The 21678-nt window shown below is 38.9% G+C and overlaps 1 protein-coding gene across 4 annotated transcripts in view; it reads left to right on the top strand.

Moving 5' to 3' along the window:
- The window catches only part of ST3GAL3 (ST3 beta-galactoside alpha-2,3-sialyltransferase 3), a 279714-nt gene that overhangs the window by 9607 nt on the left and 248429 nt on the right, over positions 1 to 21678 (top strand). For 3 of the 4 annotated variants that reach the window (XM_089514962.1, XM_089514963.1, XM_089514965.1), the window contains exons 2-3: positions 1408 to 1552; positions 2612 to 2638. In XM_089514962.1, coding sequence (XP_089371088.1) covers positions 1438 to 1552; positions 2612 to 2638 — 142 coding nt within the window. In that variant the 5' untranslated portion in view covers positions 1408 to 1437. The remainder of the gene's footprint in view (positions 1 to 1407; positions 1553 to 2611; positions 2639 to 21678) is intronic. The other variant, XM_089514966.1, reaches the window with a different exon arrangement.

Below are 21678 nucleotides of genomic sequence, written 5' to 3' on the forward strand. Positions count from 1 at the left end.
GCTCAGAAGTTTCAGCACCTGCCCTATAAGACGACACCCGGCATATAAGACGACCCCTGACTTTTGAGAAGATTTTCCTGGGTTAAAAAGTAGTCTTATACACCAGAAAATACAGTAGTTATTCTGTCTGGAGAAGGGCTATTTGCAAAGTCCTGCTCCAACTGCTAGGGCTTCATGATGCAGGATTTAAAGAACTGTTGCTCATGCTACTGCCTGCACTTGTGGGAATGGTCCCTGTGTATCTCACTGAGACACACAGCCTGTGCCTCTGCTTGTAAAATCTCCTCCCTAGCTAGGGTCAATGAAGGGAGCAGGACTATCTTCCAAAGCTTATATACATTTGGTCCTAACCTTAGTAATGCTTTTGGAGGGTACCCCCAAACTGTTAACAGAACAAGCATGGTGTAGTGGTTTGACTGTTGGACTCTAGAAAACTAGAGTTTGAATCTCTGCTCAGCCATGGAAACCAACTGAATGATTTTGGGCAAATCTATTCTCTCAGTTTCAGATGAGGGCAGTGACAAACCATTTCTGAACAAAATTTGCCAAGAAAATCCAGTGATAGGTTTGCCTTAGGGTTGCCATAAACTGAAATCGTTTTGAAGGCACACGACAATAACCAAACTGTTTATTATGCTGCAAAAAATGAGCAGGATATGTTACAGGTAATAAATGTTTTAAGTAAAGATTAAATTAACACAAATGATACTTCTTGCATGAAAAGCTGGTGTATCTAAAGGAGTAATGTGTGTGCTGTGTTTATGTGCCTTCAAATATTTTGTTGATTTAGGGCACCCCCATGAATTTCATAGGGTTTTCTTTGGTAAGGAACCCTCAGAGGTGGTTTTGCCGGTTTCCTTCTCTGAACGATATCTTACAGCACCTGGTATTTGTTGACAGTTTTCCATGTAACCTGGGCTCACTATACCTAGCTTCCAAGATCAGACAGGATTTGGTCCCTTTAGGATATTTAGGCCAAAGTAATAATATATCTGTGTGTGTTGTGTGCCTTTATTTCTGATTTATAGTGACCCTAAAACAGACCTATATCAGGATTTTCTTGCCAAGTTTCTTCAGAAGGGGTTTACCATTGCCATCCTCTGAAGCTGAGAGAGTGTGACCTGCCCAAGGTCACTCAGGGGGTTTTCATGGTTGAAGGAGTAATACCCCGCTTTAAAAACAAAATGAAACATATACTCAAACATGTATCCTGTTCATTTTGGTGGAAGTTACTGGTACGTCCAGTAAAAGGTATAGAAATGGAATATTGGTGCTTCTGGTAGGAGTACTTGAATAATATGTATGAAGAGAACATATGTGTGAGTGATACTTTATGTACACATAAATTAGTCAACATATGTAAACCAGCTAGAAAATGCAAGGCTCAAACTCTTTTATTTCTCTCAGGTTTTATAGAAGATCCAAACCCATGAGAAGATGGGACTGCTGGTGTTCATGCGTAATGTGCTACTAGCCCTCTGTCTCTTTCTGGTGTTGGGATTTCTCTATTACTCAGCATGGAAACTGCATCTTCTCCGATGGGAGGATTCAAGTAAGTATACTTGATGTGCAGACTATCCAAGAGTCTCCACTGATAAGGCTAAGCAGTTTTTATATTTTCAGATCTTCCTACAGATGAGCAGTCTGGAATGAACTTCTTCATTTGCTGAATCCTTTAATGATCTGTAGAGATGAATTCAACTTTCTCTTAATATTCTTGTTATCTAGATTGATTAAATAAGATACTGGGAAAAACAACAGCTGTGGTTTCTTGCCCTTGCTTAAGTGTACAGTCGCCCCTCCTTTTTCGTGGGGGATCTGTTGCAGACCCCCTCACGAAAATGGAGTTTTGCATATATTAAAACCCCATTAGCTTCAATATAGGCGCAGGTGCGTGGGTACACGCAGGCATGCACCAAAGCCACAGACCCCATTTATTCTCCCTCCGTTCATCCCTTGCACATAAGCGAGGGACACGTGTCCGAAGACCATGAGAACGGAGGGAGGACTGTATTTTCATTCACAAGATTGTCATTTGAGCCTACCTGTTCAATGACCTTTCAAGAGTCATGTGGATTAATTGGCTTTCTTTATTACTTTTTTATTAAAAAGTTATATGACTGTGAGATTGCTATTGTCATCTCACTCGTTTTGTCTTCCATTAGCTTTAACATACATCTGTATAGGTACATGTCTGCCTTTATGTTAGCTATAAAACTGACCTGTGTGATATTGAGTGCAATGCAAATTTTGCAAATGCAAAATTGAGTTGGAGGAATCAAGCTCATAAATGAATGCAGCCACTGCATCAGTGTTTACATAGTTTGAGGAGCTGCTTTAGTGCAAAATATATTGTGCTTCCTCTTCCATTAAGGTTTTGTCTAGCAAGAGACAACTCCATTTTTTTTTGCTTTCCTACCTAACATTTTTTTAAATGGGGGAAAATGCTTTGCTTTTCCAGGGTTCCATTAAATTTGTTGTTTTAATTAAGAAAGACTTGATTAGGTTCAGGATGTGAGTGACTGAGGTATATACATTTTCTACAGAATAATCTGGGGCATTAGCCCTTACCTTGTTCTGAATACACTTTTTTTTCCTTCTCTTTCCCTAGGAACGTTTAGTATCTTGTTTTCACATGGTGAGTCAGTCAAATTGAGGGCCCAAGGTCTCTCTCCCATGAGTGTTTCTGCGGTATGAATGGAATATTATTTTAACAACTTGATCATTATTTGTTCAAATTACTTTAATTTTGGTTTTTGTCTGAGGATACTAAAATAGTGATTCATTTGGCTGGAGAGAGCAATACAGCATATAAATTTAACATAAATGTGTGGAGATATGCTTTCTACATCCTATTATATTATTTTCCATCATCACTTTTCCTGGCAGCAGCAAAATAATTGCTGGAAGCCTTCACAGTTTGTCCCCAAACTTTCATATATTGATCATTAGACTTGATTCAGTTGTGTTTACAATAAAAATGTTTCTGTGGTGGTATAGGAAGAAGGTCTGATATTGCCTTGCTACTGACAGTGGCTTAGCCCTTTTAGTTTCTTTTTTACTAGATTTTACAAATTCTAATACATTAGCTTTTCAATGGCTGCAGATGTCAGACATCCTGTTGTACAGTTGGTTACTATATGAAAACTAATCTGTCATGGCTATGATTATTTTGATATGAACTTTGAATAAAGTAGACTACACACCATATATAATCGACAATAAGTCGACCTCATGTATACGTCGGGGTCAACTTTTGGGGCCAAAATTGATCCATGGATATAAATCAAAGGTCAGACTTAAGGAGGAGGCCAGCTGGGAAGAGGCTTGGTGGACAATTTCCCCACCTCTTCCCAGCTGAGTTGCTCCCTTCAAAGATAACCCAGCTGGGAAGTGGCTGTGGCGGCAATCGATCACCCTCCTGTCCTTTTCCCAGCTGGATTGCCCCCTCTGGAGGCAACCCAGTTTGGAAGAGGCTGCAGTGGTGATCAATCACCTTCCCAGCCCCTTCCCAGCAGGGCTGCCCCCACTGAAGGTAGCTGGGCTGGGAACCGGCTCGGGGGGATGACTGTATTGACCCTTGTATAATTCGACCCAGGCCTTTTGGGTCAATTTTTTTAATCTAAATTTTTCGACTTATACGTGAGTATACTGTATATGGTAATGGCCTCAGGGGAATTAAAAATAAGTTTGTGTGTGTATGTGTGGTTTCCCTGGGGACTTGAGGGTACTCAAAATACACCAAAGAAGTGGCCAAATATATTACTGTTTACTTAGAAATAAATTGTTTACTTAGAAATTTATTCCTTAAATAAATTATTTTGGTAAGTTGTTTTTGTAGCTAAGTGGTTGTAGGATTGCAACTTCAAGTTAAGTTTGCTAACAAATGCCAAAATGACAGTGAGATCCATTGGTAGATGAAATATGAAAGTACAAATCGTGTGTTAACTGATGAATATTACGAACAGTATGGATGACATGTGCTGTTAAGCATAGGAGCTGAAATGAAAAATCGGCCATTTGACTCCTCTGATGTTGTTTTTGTACTTAAAGTTTGAGTTGCTGACTTTATTTGTTAAATAAGTAGGATTCTCATGATGAATGGACACAACTCAGCCAAAGTTAAGTACCCTGAAGTTTTATTAATGTCAGTAGGATACCGAAACATACACTGAACTTCTTACTTTGGAAAGAACATGCCCTTTTGTGTCTGACTGCACTATTCTATGTGTGTATATATCATATATCCCAACTCCACAAAATGTTTAATACATCTGATGGATTCTTGTCCATGAAAGCATAGGTTGTTTGTCTTTAAGGTGTCACCAGACCCTTTGTTGATTTTTATATAGGCTTTCCTTTTGTCTGCAACTTGAGCTTAGTGTCTTGTTCTGTCAGCAGTGTTAAATCCCCTCTGTTCTGCTGTCTCTTCGGAGGGCATGATTCCAGCAACTCCATCTTTTAAAACAGTAATAGAAGTGCACCGTTACCTATTAACTGTAGATGAAGATACAGAGTGCAGAAGATCTTGATCTTCAGTTTTCAATAAAACCAATAAAATAAATATAAAAAAGTAGGTATTGTTTGTTGTATTCTATGATCATTGAGCTGAAACATTTATTTATTTATTTTTATTTTATTTGATTTATATTCTGCCTTTCTCCCAAAGGGTGGCCCAAAGTGACTTGCAATATTAGTTAAATGCATGGTACAAATGTTAAAACATCAATAAACAATCAATCCAGTTAAAACATTACTTTTAAAGCATTAATTTAAAAAAATTGAAAATCTGGAAACACATTATTACGTATTAAAGCATCATACCCATTGCACATCCTTCTATCCCAGCCTGATTGTTTAAGTAGGAAAGACTTTACTTGCTGGTGAAAAGAGAGCAGAGAGGGGGCCAACTGAGCTTCCTTGTGGAGGGAGATCATAGCCTGAGAGAAGCCACTGAAAAGTCTCTCCCCTCTGTACTCACCAGAAGAGCTTGAGAAGGCTTGGAGTAACTGGGAGAAAGCCCTTCTATGAAGATTGCGAGATTTGGGCAGAAGATATAGGCTTTCAGCTAGTTTGGACCTAAGCCTTATAGGGTTTTATAGGTTTTATGGGTTATAACTAGCACTTGAAAACAAGTGTCGTTGAAAAAAAATTATTAGGCAGTGATGCTGTTTCCGCAAGAGAACTATATCCGTCCTTATAAGCAGCCCTAGAGCCAGTGTAGTGTAGTTTGAGTGTTGGACTATAATGTGGGAGACCAGGATTCAAATCCTTGCTTGACTATGGAAACCCTGAGTCACCTTGGGCAAGTCACTGTCTCAGCTTCAGAGGAAGGCAAAGGCAAACCCTGTCTGAAAAAATCTTGCCAAAAAAACAAACAAACCAAAAACCCTTGATTGGTTCACCTTTGGGTTGCCATAAGAAATGACTTGAACGCATGCAACAACAGCAACAATAACCAGCTCTGGTCTGTAATCTAGCCACAGCATTTTGCATGTGCTGAAGTTTCTGACCAGTTTCTAAAAGAACCCCAAATTAGAATGTGTTTTCTGTTGTGTATATATGTGCCTTTAAGTGCCCCATCAACTTATTGTGACCTCACAAATTTCATAAGGTTTTATTAAGCAAGGCATACTCTGATATAGTTTTGCCAATTTCTTCCTCCCATCCAAGTACTAACCAGGTTTGGCTCAGCATAGCTTCCAAGATCAAATGGGATCTGATGCCTTTGGAGTATTCCAGTAATCCAAATGGGCTGTAACCAAGAAATGTGTTAGTGTGGCCAGATCTGACATCTCAAGGAACGGGTATAGTTGATACACTAGTTTTAATTGTGCACACCCACTCCTGGCCATCCCCAATACTTGCGCCTGCAGGCTCATGCCTGAGTTCAAGAGTATGACCAAACTGCAAACCTGAGATTTCAGTAAAACTCTATCCAGCACAGGTTAAATCACTATTCCCTGATCTGCCTTCTAATTGACTAAGAGCACCTCTGTCTTGTCTGGATTAGGTTTCAATGTGCTCAGCTTCATCCAGTCAATTAATGACAACAGACATTAGTTTAATACAGAAAAGCTTCCTTGGCGTTAAGTGTAAATGAGAGATAGAGTTGAGCATTATCAGCATACTGATGACACCCCTAAACTCCAGATGGTCTCTCCCAGTGGTTTCATGTATAACTTAAACAGCATGAGGGACAAAATTGAACCCTAGGAAACACCACAGACCAATGGCCAGGTTGTTGAATAGCAAACCCACAGCACCATCTTCTAAGTGCACCCTCCAGGAAGGACTGGAGCTATTGTAAAACAGCACCTCTAAGTACTATCACAGAAAGGTAGCTCAGAAGGCTACCATGGTTGATGGTATCAAAAACTGCTGAGAGGTCCAGCAAAACCAGTACAGGCACACTTCCTCTGTCCAGTTCCTGGCCTAGGCCATTTGTCAAGGTGACCTAAGCCTTCTCTGCCCCATAACCAGGGCTGAGACCAGATTGAAATGATCTAGATTATGGCATGTTTACCTTTAACATATAAAAGTCTCATCAGAGAAGACATGCATCAATGTAAAAGCTTCCCAAGTAGGCTGCTTTTCTTGTGCATCGTTCAAGGCCACTTCTAAATAACAGATGTTAAACTCCAGCCTGCTTTATCTCCCCACCTGCACTACATATTCCAGGTAGTTAATATTTCTTTCTTATACAATGTAGTATATTCCTTAGCTTCTTAAACAGTGATACAAGCTACCATTAGGTGAAATGCAGCGTTTCCAGGTAGGAAGTTTCAGATGGAAGTTTACTGCACTCCAAGACTGAAAGTAAAAATTTTAAAATTGGTGCCTGAAAATTGGGTCAAAACAGTGCTTTTGATCTTCATGGATTCATCCAGGAGATGCAGCTATTCCATCTAAAACAAATACATCCCTCCAGAAGAGGACTAGAAGCCATTTCCATTTATATTTGCTCCCCCCCCCCCACCGCATTTTGGGGTTTTCATGTCACCCACAGAAGGACTCAGTGATCAAAAATGGCTTCTCAGATCTTCTGAAGATGCCTACTTCTGATCTAAAATGACAGGAATCAGTATATCTGTCTGAAATTTCAGTATGTTTCTTAACAAGGGTTGCAGTTGGATGTCACAATATATGTAATAAAGTAAACAAATCTTAATATATCCCCCCCCCCCAAAGAAATGGGAAATGTGTTCTTTAAAAGTCTGCAGTGAATTGGTCCATCTAGCCCTCTGTTCCATCTGGCAGCAGATCGCCATGGCCTAAGTAAGACAAAGGTCTTTTTCTGAATTTGGGAATTTCTGTGTGGCTTTACCAGTGAACTGTGAAAGCTTAGTACTTCAGATCTTGTCTATTGATCTAACATGAGGAAGTTGGTATGATATTTATTTTTCAAAAGAAGAAGCTCGAGAGTGTAGGTGAGCAGATATATGTAATGCCTTTGGCTGATTCTGCATTGACTCGACACCTTCTGGTAAGTATCATCACATCATGACATTTGCTCATTCTTAATATGTCTCATACAATATCCTTACTGAATTCCTGTATCTTCACTTTTCTGGCAAGTACAGATCAATCTTCCAACAAACTACTGCCACATAACTATTGATGATTGATGATGATGATGATGATGATGATGATAATAATTTAATAATATTAATATAGATAAAACTAGAAGTGGCTTCTGAAACTGTTCAGCAGTCAGATTTGTGTATCAGCTTCCTGTTGCTGAAATGGTCACATTCTTACTCATTTCTTCCTGCTGTTGTCAGTTGCTTTTTTCCAATGATTGTATTGTAAAAATAGTCTGAGCCAGAAAAACACTGATTGGAGTCTTTAATTTTATTCCAGTATGTCTGTTTCTATGGGAACAAATACAAGATGCATGAGCAAATAGTTTGATTCTCTCTGCCACTGGTGGTAGATTCTGCTTTTGCTCCTATTTTTATTATTATTTTTATTAACCTTTATTTATGAAGCGCTGTAAATTTACACAGCGCTGTACATACAATCTTTTTAGTTAGACGGTTCCCTGCCCTCGGGCTTACAATCTAAAAAGACATGACACAGAAGGGGAAGGGAGTGGTGGAGGGAAAGGGTAAGAGGTCCAGCAGTTCCTCTCTACCTCCAAGGCCTGGACCAAGGCAGATGGACTGGAGGGAAGGCTTGGGTTCTTATTGTGATACAAAGATGTATCCTTATAAACACAGAGCCTGAAGTGAAGTTCTTGAAAACATACCTTTCAGGCTTTATCTGCAAGTCCTCTGGGATCATGTAAATAATGCTGGCTTTTTTTGGGGTGGAGTGATGTTTCTGACATTTTCCCACACCAATTTCTTTAGTTCTTTCTGAGGTTTCATTTTCTTCTAGCACACAGGCTATCAGTGAAGGTTCTTGGGCCCATCAGAAGATTGTGAACTCTTTTTTCTTTTGCAATCTAAGATACAAATATTGGCAGTAAAATTTTATGAAATAAACTTTAAAGAAGCTTAAATATAGTTATCATTTATTTATTTTTTATTCTAGTGCATTATTATGCAATACTAAATTTTGGGACAAGTAGCACACCTTAGATTAAGGAACCTAGAAAGGAAAATGCTGACCACTAGCTATGGTGCCCCCCTCCATCCCCCACCTCCCAAATATCTGAAGTTTCAAATAGACAGCAGAAATATGATGTTTGCCAAGATATTCTTGGGTTTGGCTTGCTGGAACCCATGTTGTGTTGGTATGCATTAAAGTTTTAGTCTGATTTCAAAGTATTGGTTGGGGAATTTTATGCCTCCTAATTTGATACAGTGTGTAACTCAGAGTTGGCACCATTGAACTCAGTAGGACTTCTTAGTAGACTTGCATAGAACTGGGCAGTTAAGCTCAGTTTTGTTTTGTTTGTTTTTGGTCAGCTAAATGCACTTGCTCATGCTGCATGCCTGAGCACACATTCGGTTATAAATTGGAAACCAGAATGATAAATCCTGTGAACATGGTAGTGATGGTGGTGTCCTTAATTTTGATTATAGTGATATCCATAATTTATATCCATATATTATGGTGATATCCATAATTTTGCATAAAAAACTAGTAAAGAGTCTAGGGAGAAACCATAGAAGAATACAAGGGGTTCATCTACCCTGTAGAAATAATGCTGTTTGGCTGCAGCACCCTTCTATGGAGTCATGGGATTTATAGTTTTACAAGGCCTTTGGCTTTTTCTGCCAAAGTGTGCTAGTACCTCACAGAACTACAAATGTAAGGATTCAGTAGAATGGAGCCATGGTGGTTAAACTGGTGTCAAAATGATTTATTTTTTTCAGTGTAGATATACCCAAGAACACAACCAGTACTGCTTCTGTGGACTAGAGTTAGGAAGTTCTAGGAATTCATACATTTTCTCTCTCTACATTTTGACAGCCAAATCAGATGTTAATATGTTAATAATTGATAGAGTCTTCAGTAGCACTCTGTATCACATCAGGGCAATAGTGCCAGAGGAAAGGGAGTTTTAGTCCTTCCCTCATTTTCCCTAGCTTTTCCTTGCCGTATGAGGGAAAGCACACCAGGTAGCTTTTGAAGTCTACCCACACTACTTTAGCATTGGAGAAACAATGCAGTGAAACAAACATTATAGTTATGCTTTTAAATATAATGGTTCAATGAATAACAATAAGACAATAACAATAAGACAAGTTCTATAAGTTTTAGCTCAAGAGATCTCTTCACAATGACCTGTGAAATGCTTGTTTCAACAAAGCTTGATTTTTTGTGAACATTTTCACATTAGGAATAAAAAACTGAACATTGCTTTTTATTTTCCAGTAGCAGCATAGTTATTTTGTCATTTTTTCTTAGCAGCACAGTGTTCTGCAACTGTTGATGTTGCTAGTGCAAATATATTCATCTTTTCCTGAGTTTGCCATTTCTTGTCTTGCTACCATCATCATGAAGGTATAGCAGGTTTTAAACAGTGAAAGGGCCACCAGTTTGTATCTGAACACAGTTTATTCCACAAGTTCACCAATGTAAGGCCGCACTGAAGTGGCTAGACTTTGGAACAAAAGCTGGTTCAAAAAATAAGAGAAAAATTTACAAAGACACAAGAAAAAGCTGCCAAGAGTCCTGTGGTCTTTAAGGGCTAATTAATTTATTAATAATTTAGAGTAATAATTTATTGTGAAAGTCTCTTACGTGCTGCAGGATTCTTTGTTTTCTTTTTTGGCCATAGCAGGTTAAATGTTGCCATAGTAGGAAATGGTTACAATGGAAGACACAAAAGAGGAAGCAAGTTAAACTGGTGGAAACTATGTACTGAAAGGACTTGCAGAAGGATAGGTTAGAGCTGAAAAATAACTTTGCTGAAGAGAGGTTTGAAAAAGCATGTTCATTTGGTTCCCTCTTTGCCAGAAGCAGGGACTCAAATAATAAGAATAGGGTGCTTTGGACAGGGGTTTTAACAAGGCTCTCTAGCAAAGTCCAGTTTCAATGGTAAAGTGATTTCAGCAAAATTATTTTAGCAAAGCAATTTCAGGGTGATTTTGGAGTTATTTTAGTGAACAGCAGTCTGGAACGATGTTCACAGTGAGAATTAGGAACCAACTAGAATGATGGGTGTTGAAATCTTGGTTTTTTTAAAGTAATATTTTAGACCAAATTATACAAAATGAGGAAACATGGCAAGTCCAGGTGTACACTCATGTTAACCAAAGCAGATACTAATTCCCATAGCCCTTGGGGGCAGGGGGAGAAGCTTGGGAAATAAACTCACTGAATATATCCAGCTGGCAAAAATGGCTTGATGAGCTTAAGTGGAGATAAATGCATGTTATCTCCTATCGCCAGATGGGGTTGCTTTATTCGTAAACTAGTACTGGTTATGTTGAAATATTTCTCATATTTAAACCAACCTGGAAGTTTGAGCTCCAAAGATAGCAAACAAGCTTAATGGAGAGAAGAAAGCGGATGCATTACAATCTGATCCATATGGTGAGTTGTTTCCAGTGTGAAAAGATCGGATGCCCCTGTAAAAAGGAGGCTATTAAAACACTTTTAAAGAGCAAGCAATCCACTATAGTTTTTTTTGTGGGTTTTTGGGGCTATGTGGCCATGTTCTAGAAGAGTTTATTCCTCACGTTTCACCAGCATCTGTGGCAAGCATTCTCTGAAGATGCCAGCCACAGATGCTGGCGAAACGTCAGGAATAAACTCTTCTAGAACATGGCCACATAGCCCCAAAACCCACAAAAAATATGGATGCCGGCCATGAAAGCCTTCGAAATCCACTATAGACTTGCTCCAAGCCTAAATGACCCCTCAAGCAGCTTGTACTTTTCCACCATCTTAAACTCCTTTTCCACACCAACAATCACCAACTTCTACACTGGCCTAAGCATCTGTTGTCCAAATCTCATTTGCTGACAAGAGTTTTGCATCTCCTTTTCCATATTCTTCTTGCTTTGCTCATTTTGTAATTAAAATCATTGCTTCCTACCCCTCAAAACAGATACATAGATGGTAGCTTTCCAAGAGACACACTGGAAGCAGGGACGTAGCCAGGATTTTAGGAAGGGGGGGGTGTTCCAGACTGCCACCATTATAATGGGGCTTGGGCGCGGCGGCATAGCCGCACACACCATTTTTCTAATGGAAGGGGGGTCCGGACCCCAAGAACCCCACCCGCTACGTCCCTGCTGGAAGCTTTTCAGGCTAAAGAGTATTCTGTATTTCAGACAGAAAACAATTTGCAGAGTACTCAAGGAAAGAGTATCAAGCCATGCACAATTTTAGAGAGTTAAATATAGAACTGATGTAATAAAAAACCTTCCAAGATAACTTTTGACAGATCCTTTGGCTGAAGATGATGGGGACTGCAGTCCAGCAACATCTGGAGGTCTTCATGGTCAGTCTGTGATTTAAGGAGGAAATTCTTTAGTTGAATTAAAGCCAGAGGTTCTCTTGGATCTGTCAGAGGGAGGAGCGCAGTGACCATGCACCAAAATGAGTGAATTCTGTGGATCAGAATTTTAGTTTATAAATCTTCTTGGAAAGATTTTTTTTCAGAGTTGCCCTTGCCTTCCTCAGGCTGAGAGAGTGTGACTTGCCCAAATTCTATTCACCAGAGTCCAACACTCAAAACCACTACACCACACTGTCTGCCATTCTCAACACACAGATAAGGAAAATAACTATATCAGTCTCCCTGAACAATTTCCTTAAGGTTATTTGTGCTATATTTTCATTATGGTAAAGATATATTAACTTTCTGATATGTTAAAACTTTTGCTGTTTCATGCAGTGCTGCTGAACATTGAATAACATTTCTGCTTGTTGAAAGGAGCCCTCTTGTGGATCATATCATAATGAACTCAATCCAACTTAAATATTCCTCCTAACAAATTTTCTGCTCAGGGTTAACAAGCTAGGGGAATCTTGATGTTAAATCCTTTGTGCAAGGATTTGGGTCTTACTGTGAAAGAAGCTGATTTTTGAAATAAATGAGAATTAAAATAGTTGTCTAAAATCTTCCATTTGTTTCAATAGATTTTAATTAAGGTAGGACTAATACTGAGGGGAGATATATATGAGTACGTGTGTGTGTGTGTGTGTGTAATATAACTAGGGAATTCATACAAATATAAGATAGTCAAGTAGAAGATATGTTACCTTCTGATTATATTCCTTTCTCTCCAACTGTAACCTTAGAATCTTAGATGATACATCCCTGTACTCCAACCAAGAGTGTCCTTGCTAGCATCTTGTCCAAAAGCATGAGGGGAAACTGAAACAATATAAAAATACCATACTTCTGCATATCAACTCTGCCTCAGATATATATGCAGCAATATGGAAAATTATGCATTTGCAGGCTTGTGTATAAAAAGACAAACTTTCTTAAAATGAATAAGGGAAAGATTAAATAACGAGTATCCCAAACACCTGTAGAAAACTTTTGAAAACAAAAAGGATTTCAGGTGCATGAATTTGACAAAATCCATTATCTCATTGATGTACAAAGAAAGATCTATTGATACCTTTGAGACTGTTTTCCTAGTTGCAGCTTTTTGGGAGGTGATGTGTAGCAGTGTTGAGAGAGATCATGAAGGGTCATTTCTGCTGTGGGCAAGGCCTTTGATCTGCTGTCTGAGGGCCTACACATGGATCAAAAGGACCATGTTTCTCTTGGCCTTACGTCATTCTGTCTGGATGACTCAGGCCATTAGCCCTGGGCCGTGATCACCCAGTCCAGATGCCAGTCTGGTGATCCTGGCCCAAAGAGGCCTTAATCCAGTCCAGAAAGATCAGCTGTTTGCCATGGAGTTTCCAGGATCAATGTCTGCAAATATTGATTGCTTCAGACTTTGAAGGTTGCATCCTCAGTTTCTTGATAAGAATGTAATTGTTGTATCTGTTGGGAATGAAAGCTTGTGCTACTTTTGCCCTGAATTGGGATGGTCTTTCCACTTGTGAAAAACTGCTGGATACATACATATCCTGCTTGGGCTTCTTATGGCTCCGGATTAGATAGCTGTGAGCTGCAGTGCCAAGAAATTAGGTCACCCCCAGGCGCTGGCAAGTCATGCAGCACCCTGCCTGAATAGAACAACCACAGCTGTGGACCATTAATTCAGGCAAGTGTGGAAAGGAAGCCAAAAGGCAAGTGGGGGTGGGGACAAAGGGAAGAGAGAAGAAAAAGGAAAGGAAGCCAACAAGGTGAAAAGGTGTAGCAGAGGCTTTCCATGGAGGAGAGTTGATGCACAATGCTCTAGGCAGAAGAGTCAGAACAAAGAATTACACAGCTGCAGAGCAGGGATAAGTGGAGGGCAAGAGGGATAGACAGCAGAAGAAAAGCTGTCTAGGAGAAATTGCTCTTTAATTAGAAGAGTTCTTGATAGCCATGTGGCAGACACCAAAGAAATGTTGGACTTGAGGAAGATAAGGAAAATGTGATGATGAGACGTCCTGACAGCTGTCCTCTCTTACAACAGCATTAATTTATCTGGCCCAAAGTGGAGATGGTAAGGGCATTGAAAAAATGGATTTGGATCCTATATTGGCTTCACCAAAGTAATGAAAGTGATATTACTCAAAGGAGGGTGAACCACATCCATTGCCAACCATGCAAAATCCCTAGCATATGTGTGGCTATGCTGTCTAAGTGGAGAAAAGGCTTACTGTCTTAAAGCAATATTGGCTTTTGGTTCTAGTATTGCTCAGTGATTTAACTGGCTTTGCAAAATACTCCTGTCTTTTAAAATTGATTATTCATATGTATATTTAAACATTTGGCTATTATAACTGCTTTTCAACTCTCTTACTGGAAGAACAGAACTGAAGCATTTTAACTTTAACAGTTTATTGACAGTTGTTCATTGTTAGACCAGTATCCAGTGTCAGCTTCTTCTTTTTAATCACTTTATTTTATACTGCAAGAATTTAGAAACAAATCCTTCAGTTAACATAAGATCAATCAAAACAACTTGCTTTAAAAGACCAGGTTTTGTTTAGAACAATTATTAGTTAAGCTAATGGCCATGACATCTGAATTGCATTTTGCTACTTAATTTCTGATTTAGTCCCATATTGGTGTAGCCCTATACCCCTATATATAGTTTATCAACTTGTCAATATAATTCCTAGAGTTTTATTGAAAGATGTAAATTATATCAAAGCCTAATAACTTTGGATTGTTAATGTTAGAAAGTATTAAAATATGGTTGATCAAGCTTTCTAATACATAAAATAATGTTTCATAGTATTAATATAATAAATAGGAGTCAATTTTTCTTATTAAATCATTAAAGCAAAAAGGGTATTTAACCCCCCCCCCCACCCTGCTTTGCAATAAACCACATACTGTGCTCCATATGTACCTGTGCAGAATGTTATTAATTGAAATGATGGAGGAAGGAAGCTTTGATGTTCTGCTTCCAGAGTAAAAGTGCTTAAAAATGTCATTTTATGCAGAGGAAATGCTTTATGAGTGACTTGTGTGCATTAAGAAAGTTGTTGCTCACCAGTCTGGATGTTTAAGAGTTATTTCACCTCAAATACACCACATGCATCATTATAACTATCAGCCTTGTTTTTAAGCTAATGGTTCAAGTGTTATAGTCAAATATTAAACCAACGTGTTAAGCCAACAAACCAAACTAATTCCAGTTTTAGCTTTTAGAGTATGCAGTTTCAATAGTCTGCAAGATTCAAACATTACAAATCAAGTTTTAAATGACTGTATATAATCAATTGATAGAGTAATCCTAAATTAATCCTATTCCTAAACTTGAAATCTACTATCTAAAAAGGGTTATGCTGGCTGTTGGAGCATGTGGATCTGTTCTATAGATTCCATTTACACATACAGAAAGCCTCACCAGCGGGATTGTTTTGCCCATATTGCTTCCATGGATAGTATCTGGGACAATAGGCCATGAAACAGGATATTGAGGGCTGCACAGGGGCAAAACAGAAGTGGCCTTGGATTCACTGGATTCAACATCCCTTTGTTTGCAAGAGAAGATGAAAATCAGGCCCTTGCTTTACTCCAAATCAAAGCTATGTTAGCTATCCCTGCTAAATCAGTTGGGAAAATAAAGCAACAATCATGTGGGGTAAAGAACTTTCTCTCTTGGTTTGCTCAGTATGAATTGGCAGAGCTTTGAAAGCTTTGAAACACAAATCTAGGGCTAGTATATAGTGATTGGGTGACTGACACTTCAATCTTAGTTCAACTGGTGATGGGGTCATATCATCACTGTGCCTAAGATGGAAAGCATACAACTGAAAAAAAGCAATGAAGACAGTATTACTGAAATATGTGTTATTGATGGGATTACATTATTTTCAAATTCTGAGAACACTTGGCAATGTGTGGTTGAACAAGATATGCCAAAATGTCTGATAAAAAAACCTACATATGGCTCATTTTTACGAGGAGTACACATGCTGTGGATGCCCACCATAGTGTTATGGATTTAGTGTTGGTCTAAGGACTCTGGGAGCCCAGGGTTTGACTTCCCATTTTGCTGTGGCAAGTTACACTTTCTCAGTCTTATAGGAGGGCAGTGCTAAACCCCATCTGAACAATTCTTGCAAGAAAACTCCATTTTAGAGTTTCCATAAGTTAGATATGAAGGTATACATATCTAAGGCATACAACAACAGCATGTGCTGTGACCTCATTAAAATGTTTAATATGTCTAAGTTGTACCTAAAACTTTGTGCAACATTCACAGCAAGCACGTAATTTAGGGGTGGGAATGATGTGCTCCCTGATATTGTTCGGTTGCATTATTGCAGGTCTCATTATTGGTTATACTGGCTACAGCTGCTGGAATTTACAGTTTAGCAACATCTGGAGGACTGCATGATTATACACCCAACATAATTGAAGATATGGACAAGATTCTTGAAGATGTGAGAGTCACCATATGTGTGTTAGACTTTTGTGCTTTCTGGCTTATTAAAAAGAAAACAGTAGAGGGCAGAATTCCATCATGCCTAAAGGCATGTTTTCATAGTTCAAGATAGCAATAGCAGCTTTATAGTTGAAAAAGTCCTCCTTGGGTCCAACTGTTTGATAACTACCAACCTGTTTCCAAGATTCCATTTCTGGGCAAGGTCTCCACTTTGTGGTGGCTTTCCTGGACGAGGCAGATTATCTAGAATTCCTTTCAGTTATGCCTCAGGCCTGCCTATGAAGCAGACAGTTTGAATTGCTTTGGTGGACAACTTATGCAAGAAGTTGGACAGGATGAATGTGTCCTTGTTGGTAATGGTGGACCTCTCTATGGCTTTAGATGCCATAAACTCTGGTATCCTGGCTTGCCATGACAGGATTTAGAGGCACTCTTTTTACAGTAGCTCTGTTTCTGGCGGGAATAAATGCAGAAGATGGTGTTGCGGGGGACACTCCTATTTGACCCCTTGACCATTGGTCTTTGGGGTTCTTCAGGGCTCAGTATTGTCCCCTGTGCTATTTAACTGGTGGGAGAGGTTGTCTGGATTTTGGAGTCTGATGCTGTAAGTATGCAATGACACCAACTCTAATACTCCTTTCCAGCTCAGTCCAAGGAAGTCATTTTAGTTCTAAACTGCGCCCTATCATCATCTAGATAAGAGAAGTACTCTTTTGTCAGTTGAAAGGCAGACTAGGGAATAGAGGTCAGCCTGTGATGGATGAGGGTTCCAGTTGCCTTGAAGACAAGTCTACATCTTGGGTATACTCCTGGATTTCAGTCTTGAACCTGGAAGCGGAGGTTTCTGCGATAGCCAGAAGTTTATTTGCGCAATTAAGGTGCTAGCTGATCCTGCCATATCTGATCTGGCTACAGTAGCATGCAGTTCCTTTCATGCCCCAAGGCAGTGTAACTTATTTATACCTTCCAGGCACCCCTTTTGAAATGTTTTGAAGTGTGTGTGTGACAGAGTAAGAGAGAGCCCAGGAGAGAGACTCTGCAGTGGAGTAAATTGGTGAAAATGAAGGACACACCCTTACATGAGTGCCTATTCAAGAACCTTTGTGGATTCAGCTTTCTTCTGGAAAGGCAGCATGTGCAACATGTCTAGAAGAGCCATTTAGAAATTGAAGACCATGGTTACTGGATTCTCAAAGCAGATTTCATGTCTCCATAATAGTCTCTTGCTACATGGCATTGAAAATTTACATTCTTTTTAATATTATCCTATTACTAGTAAGGTGCTAATTATTGGAAATGACAGTGCATTCCCAAATGATTAGCTAAACCTCTCTTATGCTAAGATAGTTCTAATTGCATTACTGCTTCTACAAGAAATGTGAATAGTGGTGGACTAATTCTCCCTCGAGTATAGCTGATTAATTCTTTCAAACTCATATTTGTAGCTCTGTATTTGTTCAAACAGTTGCCTTATTGAAAGTTATTTTGGCTTCACTCTTCACATTTTAAACCTTCTTCTTGTAAATATTCAATTAAATTATGCAGTCAAATCAAATGGATAAATTGTCACTTTGGAGCATGGCTATAGAGCCTTGGCTACTTTATGGTTTGAATCTTCAAATTCCCTATGTTCACAGAAAGTAAAAAGCAAGGGCAAATGCTTTGGGAAAGGCTTCCTGGAGCAAACAATATCTTTAAAGTTATAGCCACTGACTAAAGAGACAAGGAACCATATTGAGAACAGAAACGCCAACTGTGCCACTGGAAGCCTTCCTTTAGCTACCTGTGACCCTAAAGGCATCAAATTCTGTCTGGTCTAGGAAGCTAAGTTTGTCGATGGAAGATACCAATGAATTCCAGGTGGTGTAGGCTATGTTTCAGAGGAAGGAACTGGGAAAACCACCTCTGAGTACTCCATGCCTAAGAAAACCCTATGAAATTCATGGGGTTGCCATGAAGTCACGTATGCATGAGCAGATACATTCACACATTTCTGAAATTTTATTTGATGTTCCTCATAGTTCTTCAGACATTTTTCTTATTCATATGCATGTTTTCTCAACTGAAAACTGGGATGCTTACAAAGTTGTTTTCTGTAGTTAATACCCTTTTCTATGCTTTTTCCTTGTTCTGACAGAATTATGACATACCTGCTGCCCTGCCTAAAGCTCACTGTCGAATACCAAGTATCAGTCGTGTTAAAAGGCTTTTATTTGTGATTCTGTGAATAAAAGCTTAACATTTGAAATGTGTTCGTGGCTTAAAAGAGCTATTTATTAACCACTTGAGGGCAGTAGATTCCTTTATTTACATATTCCTTAGCAATTCAGTTCCTTCCTGCTCCAGTAAGCTGTCCCGCTTTTGGTATAACAGTTCTTACTATTCTGTTGTAACATGCTGTTGGTCTGCCAGTGCGTTTCAGGATTTATTTATTTTTTAACATTCTGATTTGCAGATTAAACTGAAGGAACACAGAGAAGATGAGAGAGCATATATTGTTACTTCACACATCACACTTTGCTTTTTAGATTAATTTGCCCTCTCTAACGAAACAGTGTCTAGATGCTTCTCTTGAGCAACCTTTACCTACATATCTTTAAAGGCGTGTTCTCACCAATTTCTTATTAGCTATTTTTTCACCTCACAAATCCTTGCTCATGGCAAAATTTAGATGCCTCCAACCAGGGACCTTATGTTTAGACATATCAAGGCACCAGCGTAAGGACTGATCTCTACCTGCATTGTGGAATTTATAACCTCCAGCCAGTACTAGTAAGCTAGAATCTCTTTCTGGATGAAAGAAAGATAAATAAATTAATACAGATAATTATAATCATGTTTTTGCCTGTTTTTCCTAGTTTTATAGATTGATGATTTGTGGTTAATTGGAATCTGACTGAGCGTTCATATGAATGTGTTTTTTTAATCTATACCGCAAAAAAAAAAAGAAAAAAAAAAGATGGCTTTTCCCAATTGGCTTCTCGTAGGGGTCATCTTCCCTACTCGACCTTACCACATCCTGTGAGCTTATTTTCTCCAAAAAATCCAGTTTCAATTTTGCTGGCTTTGGAAGCTTCAAAATAATTTACTCAGTCATTCATTTTCAACATCTTTTTATCTGTAATCTGTTCCAAATAGATTGCCATGGGTTTTATCTGCCTTTTGACTCAACTGTAATTTCCTTGGATTTCTTTATTTATCTATGTCATTTTTATAGATTGGGTTCAATCAAAGGGGTATCACTGGGGTGTGTGGACTGCACTGGTGAGCCTTTAAAGGGGAGTGACACCACTGCACCTCACATATCTGCTTTTTTGGCAGAATTAGGCTGTGCCCCCATCTCTTTAAAACCCTGGAGCTCTGAGAAAAAGAGAGCATGAGTGGAGTGAGGCTCAGTGGGCAGAGAAAGGAGAGGCTTCAGGGTTTTTTTTTTTAATCTTAATTTTTTTTAAAACATGAGATCTTACCAAATTTTTGATTTACATGAAACTATGTAAATATAAGTGCATTTAGGCTGTGCATATGATATTGTAATTGAAAATTATAATTTTAATTTTGCTAGTTGTTTATGCCATTATATTGTATGAGTCCATTCAGGTTTTTTTCTCTAATGAAATTTTTATTGAGTTTTTACAATAAAACACAAAGTCTATAGAACAATGACAAAAACAACAACTAACTATGAAGGTCAAGGGAATGTATCGTGAAAGCTCCTGGCAAAATTATGAAAGAATTTCAAAACTTTTATTCTAAAGTATATACCTCTGAACTGCCACAAAATTTGGACATGGACCAATTTATATAATCTCTAAATCTGAAGAAACTCAAAGATTCTTATAAAGCACTGTTAAACAAACCTATTCACCCAGATGAACTAGAAAAGACAGTATCTAAGCTAAAAGAGAATACGAGTCCAGGCCCAGATGGCTTTGGGTTTACTTTAAAATTGTTATTTTACCAGATTTTACCCCATTTTATTGCTCTTTTTAACTCCATTCTTAATAATACTCCTGTGCCGATAAGTTGGCATAGAACCCGATCCCAAAAACCAAAGAGGAATGCCGAGAAACTAAATCCTTCCATTCTATTGCACTCCTTAATCAAGATGCAAAAATATTTACCTCTATTATGGTCTCCAGAATAAATGAGTGTATTTTAGAATACATTGATCCTGACCAGGTGGGCTTCATGCTGGGCAGACGCCTTTTGTATGTTTTCAGATGTACAGTAGACTCTCGATTATCCAACATAAACGGGCCGGCTGATAGTGAGATAACCGAAAATGTCGGATAATCTGGAGGGTCCAAGACTGAAGGACGGATAATTGAGACTCTATTGTATTTCTTAATTTGTAAACTGCTTTGTTTCCCACTTGTGAGAAAAAAGCAGAATAATAGTAATAATATTCAGTGATATATAGGAATTAAGATTTACGATTAAAATTGGAGCAAAGATTTTTACTAAGAATTTTGTATAGTGTGGTTTGAAGGAGGTCAATGGTGGGGGTGACACCATGAGTTACCACAATGGGTGATGCCAACCTTGGTGATGACACTATGCAGACAGACATCAGAAATCATGATAAGCTTAGACTCTTTCAGAAGAAGCAAGAACAGCAATAGACATCACTGACCTTCCTTAGGTAGTTGCTGTGATGTCAGAATCCACCACATTGGATTGCCTCTCCCCACACAAACCAGAAAAATGGCCCATTGTTTCTTGCTGGCTTATGGCTCTAGCTTCTTGGATATTGACACAGATGTCCTGTATCCATACAACACAACAAGCAACTGTGGGTGGAAAGTTAATGTTTTGTTCTACTGCTCCTCCAGAACTCTTGCTTATTGTGACTAGGCCTGCAAATTGTAAACAATAATTCTTTTACTATGAATGACCATTGTCTGGAAGTTGTGTATGCAAGATCTAAGCAAGGAGTGGAGATTATTTGAAGGTACAAATCTTGCTAAGGGCCCATTCACATTACAAAAAAAAATCGGTTCTGAAACCGATTCAATCACGTGAAGTTCCTACTCACCCCGAATCTCACACAAGCGAATCCGGGGCTTGCACACCCGTTCCGTGTTAAATGGCCCCTAGCGCGGTGTTTTTGAAATCGGCGCAAATACCGTTTCTTTTGGAAAACCCCAGGTCCTGGGAATGAGAACTTGGCCTCGATCACGATCGAGGCAAATTGAGGGAGGGATTTAGGTCAGAGGGTGGGCAAAGGGCAAGGCATTTCCTCCCCTCATCGGAGGGG

This window comes from Sceloporus occidentalis, unplaced genomic scaffold, assembly GCF_023333645.1.
Source record: "Sceloporus occidentalis isolate IW3139 unplaced genomic scaffold, rSceOcc1.0.p SCAF_3, whole genome shotgun sequence".
In the NCBI taxonomy this organism is placed as follows: Eukaryota; Metazoa; Chordata; class Lepidosauria; order Squamata; family Phrynosomatidae; genus Sceloporus; species Sceloporus occidentalis.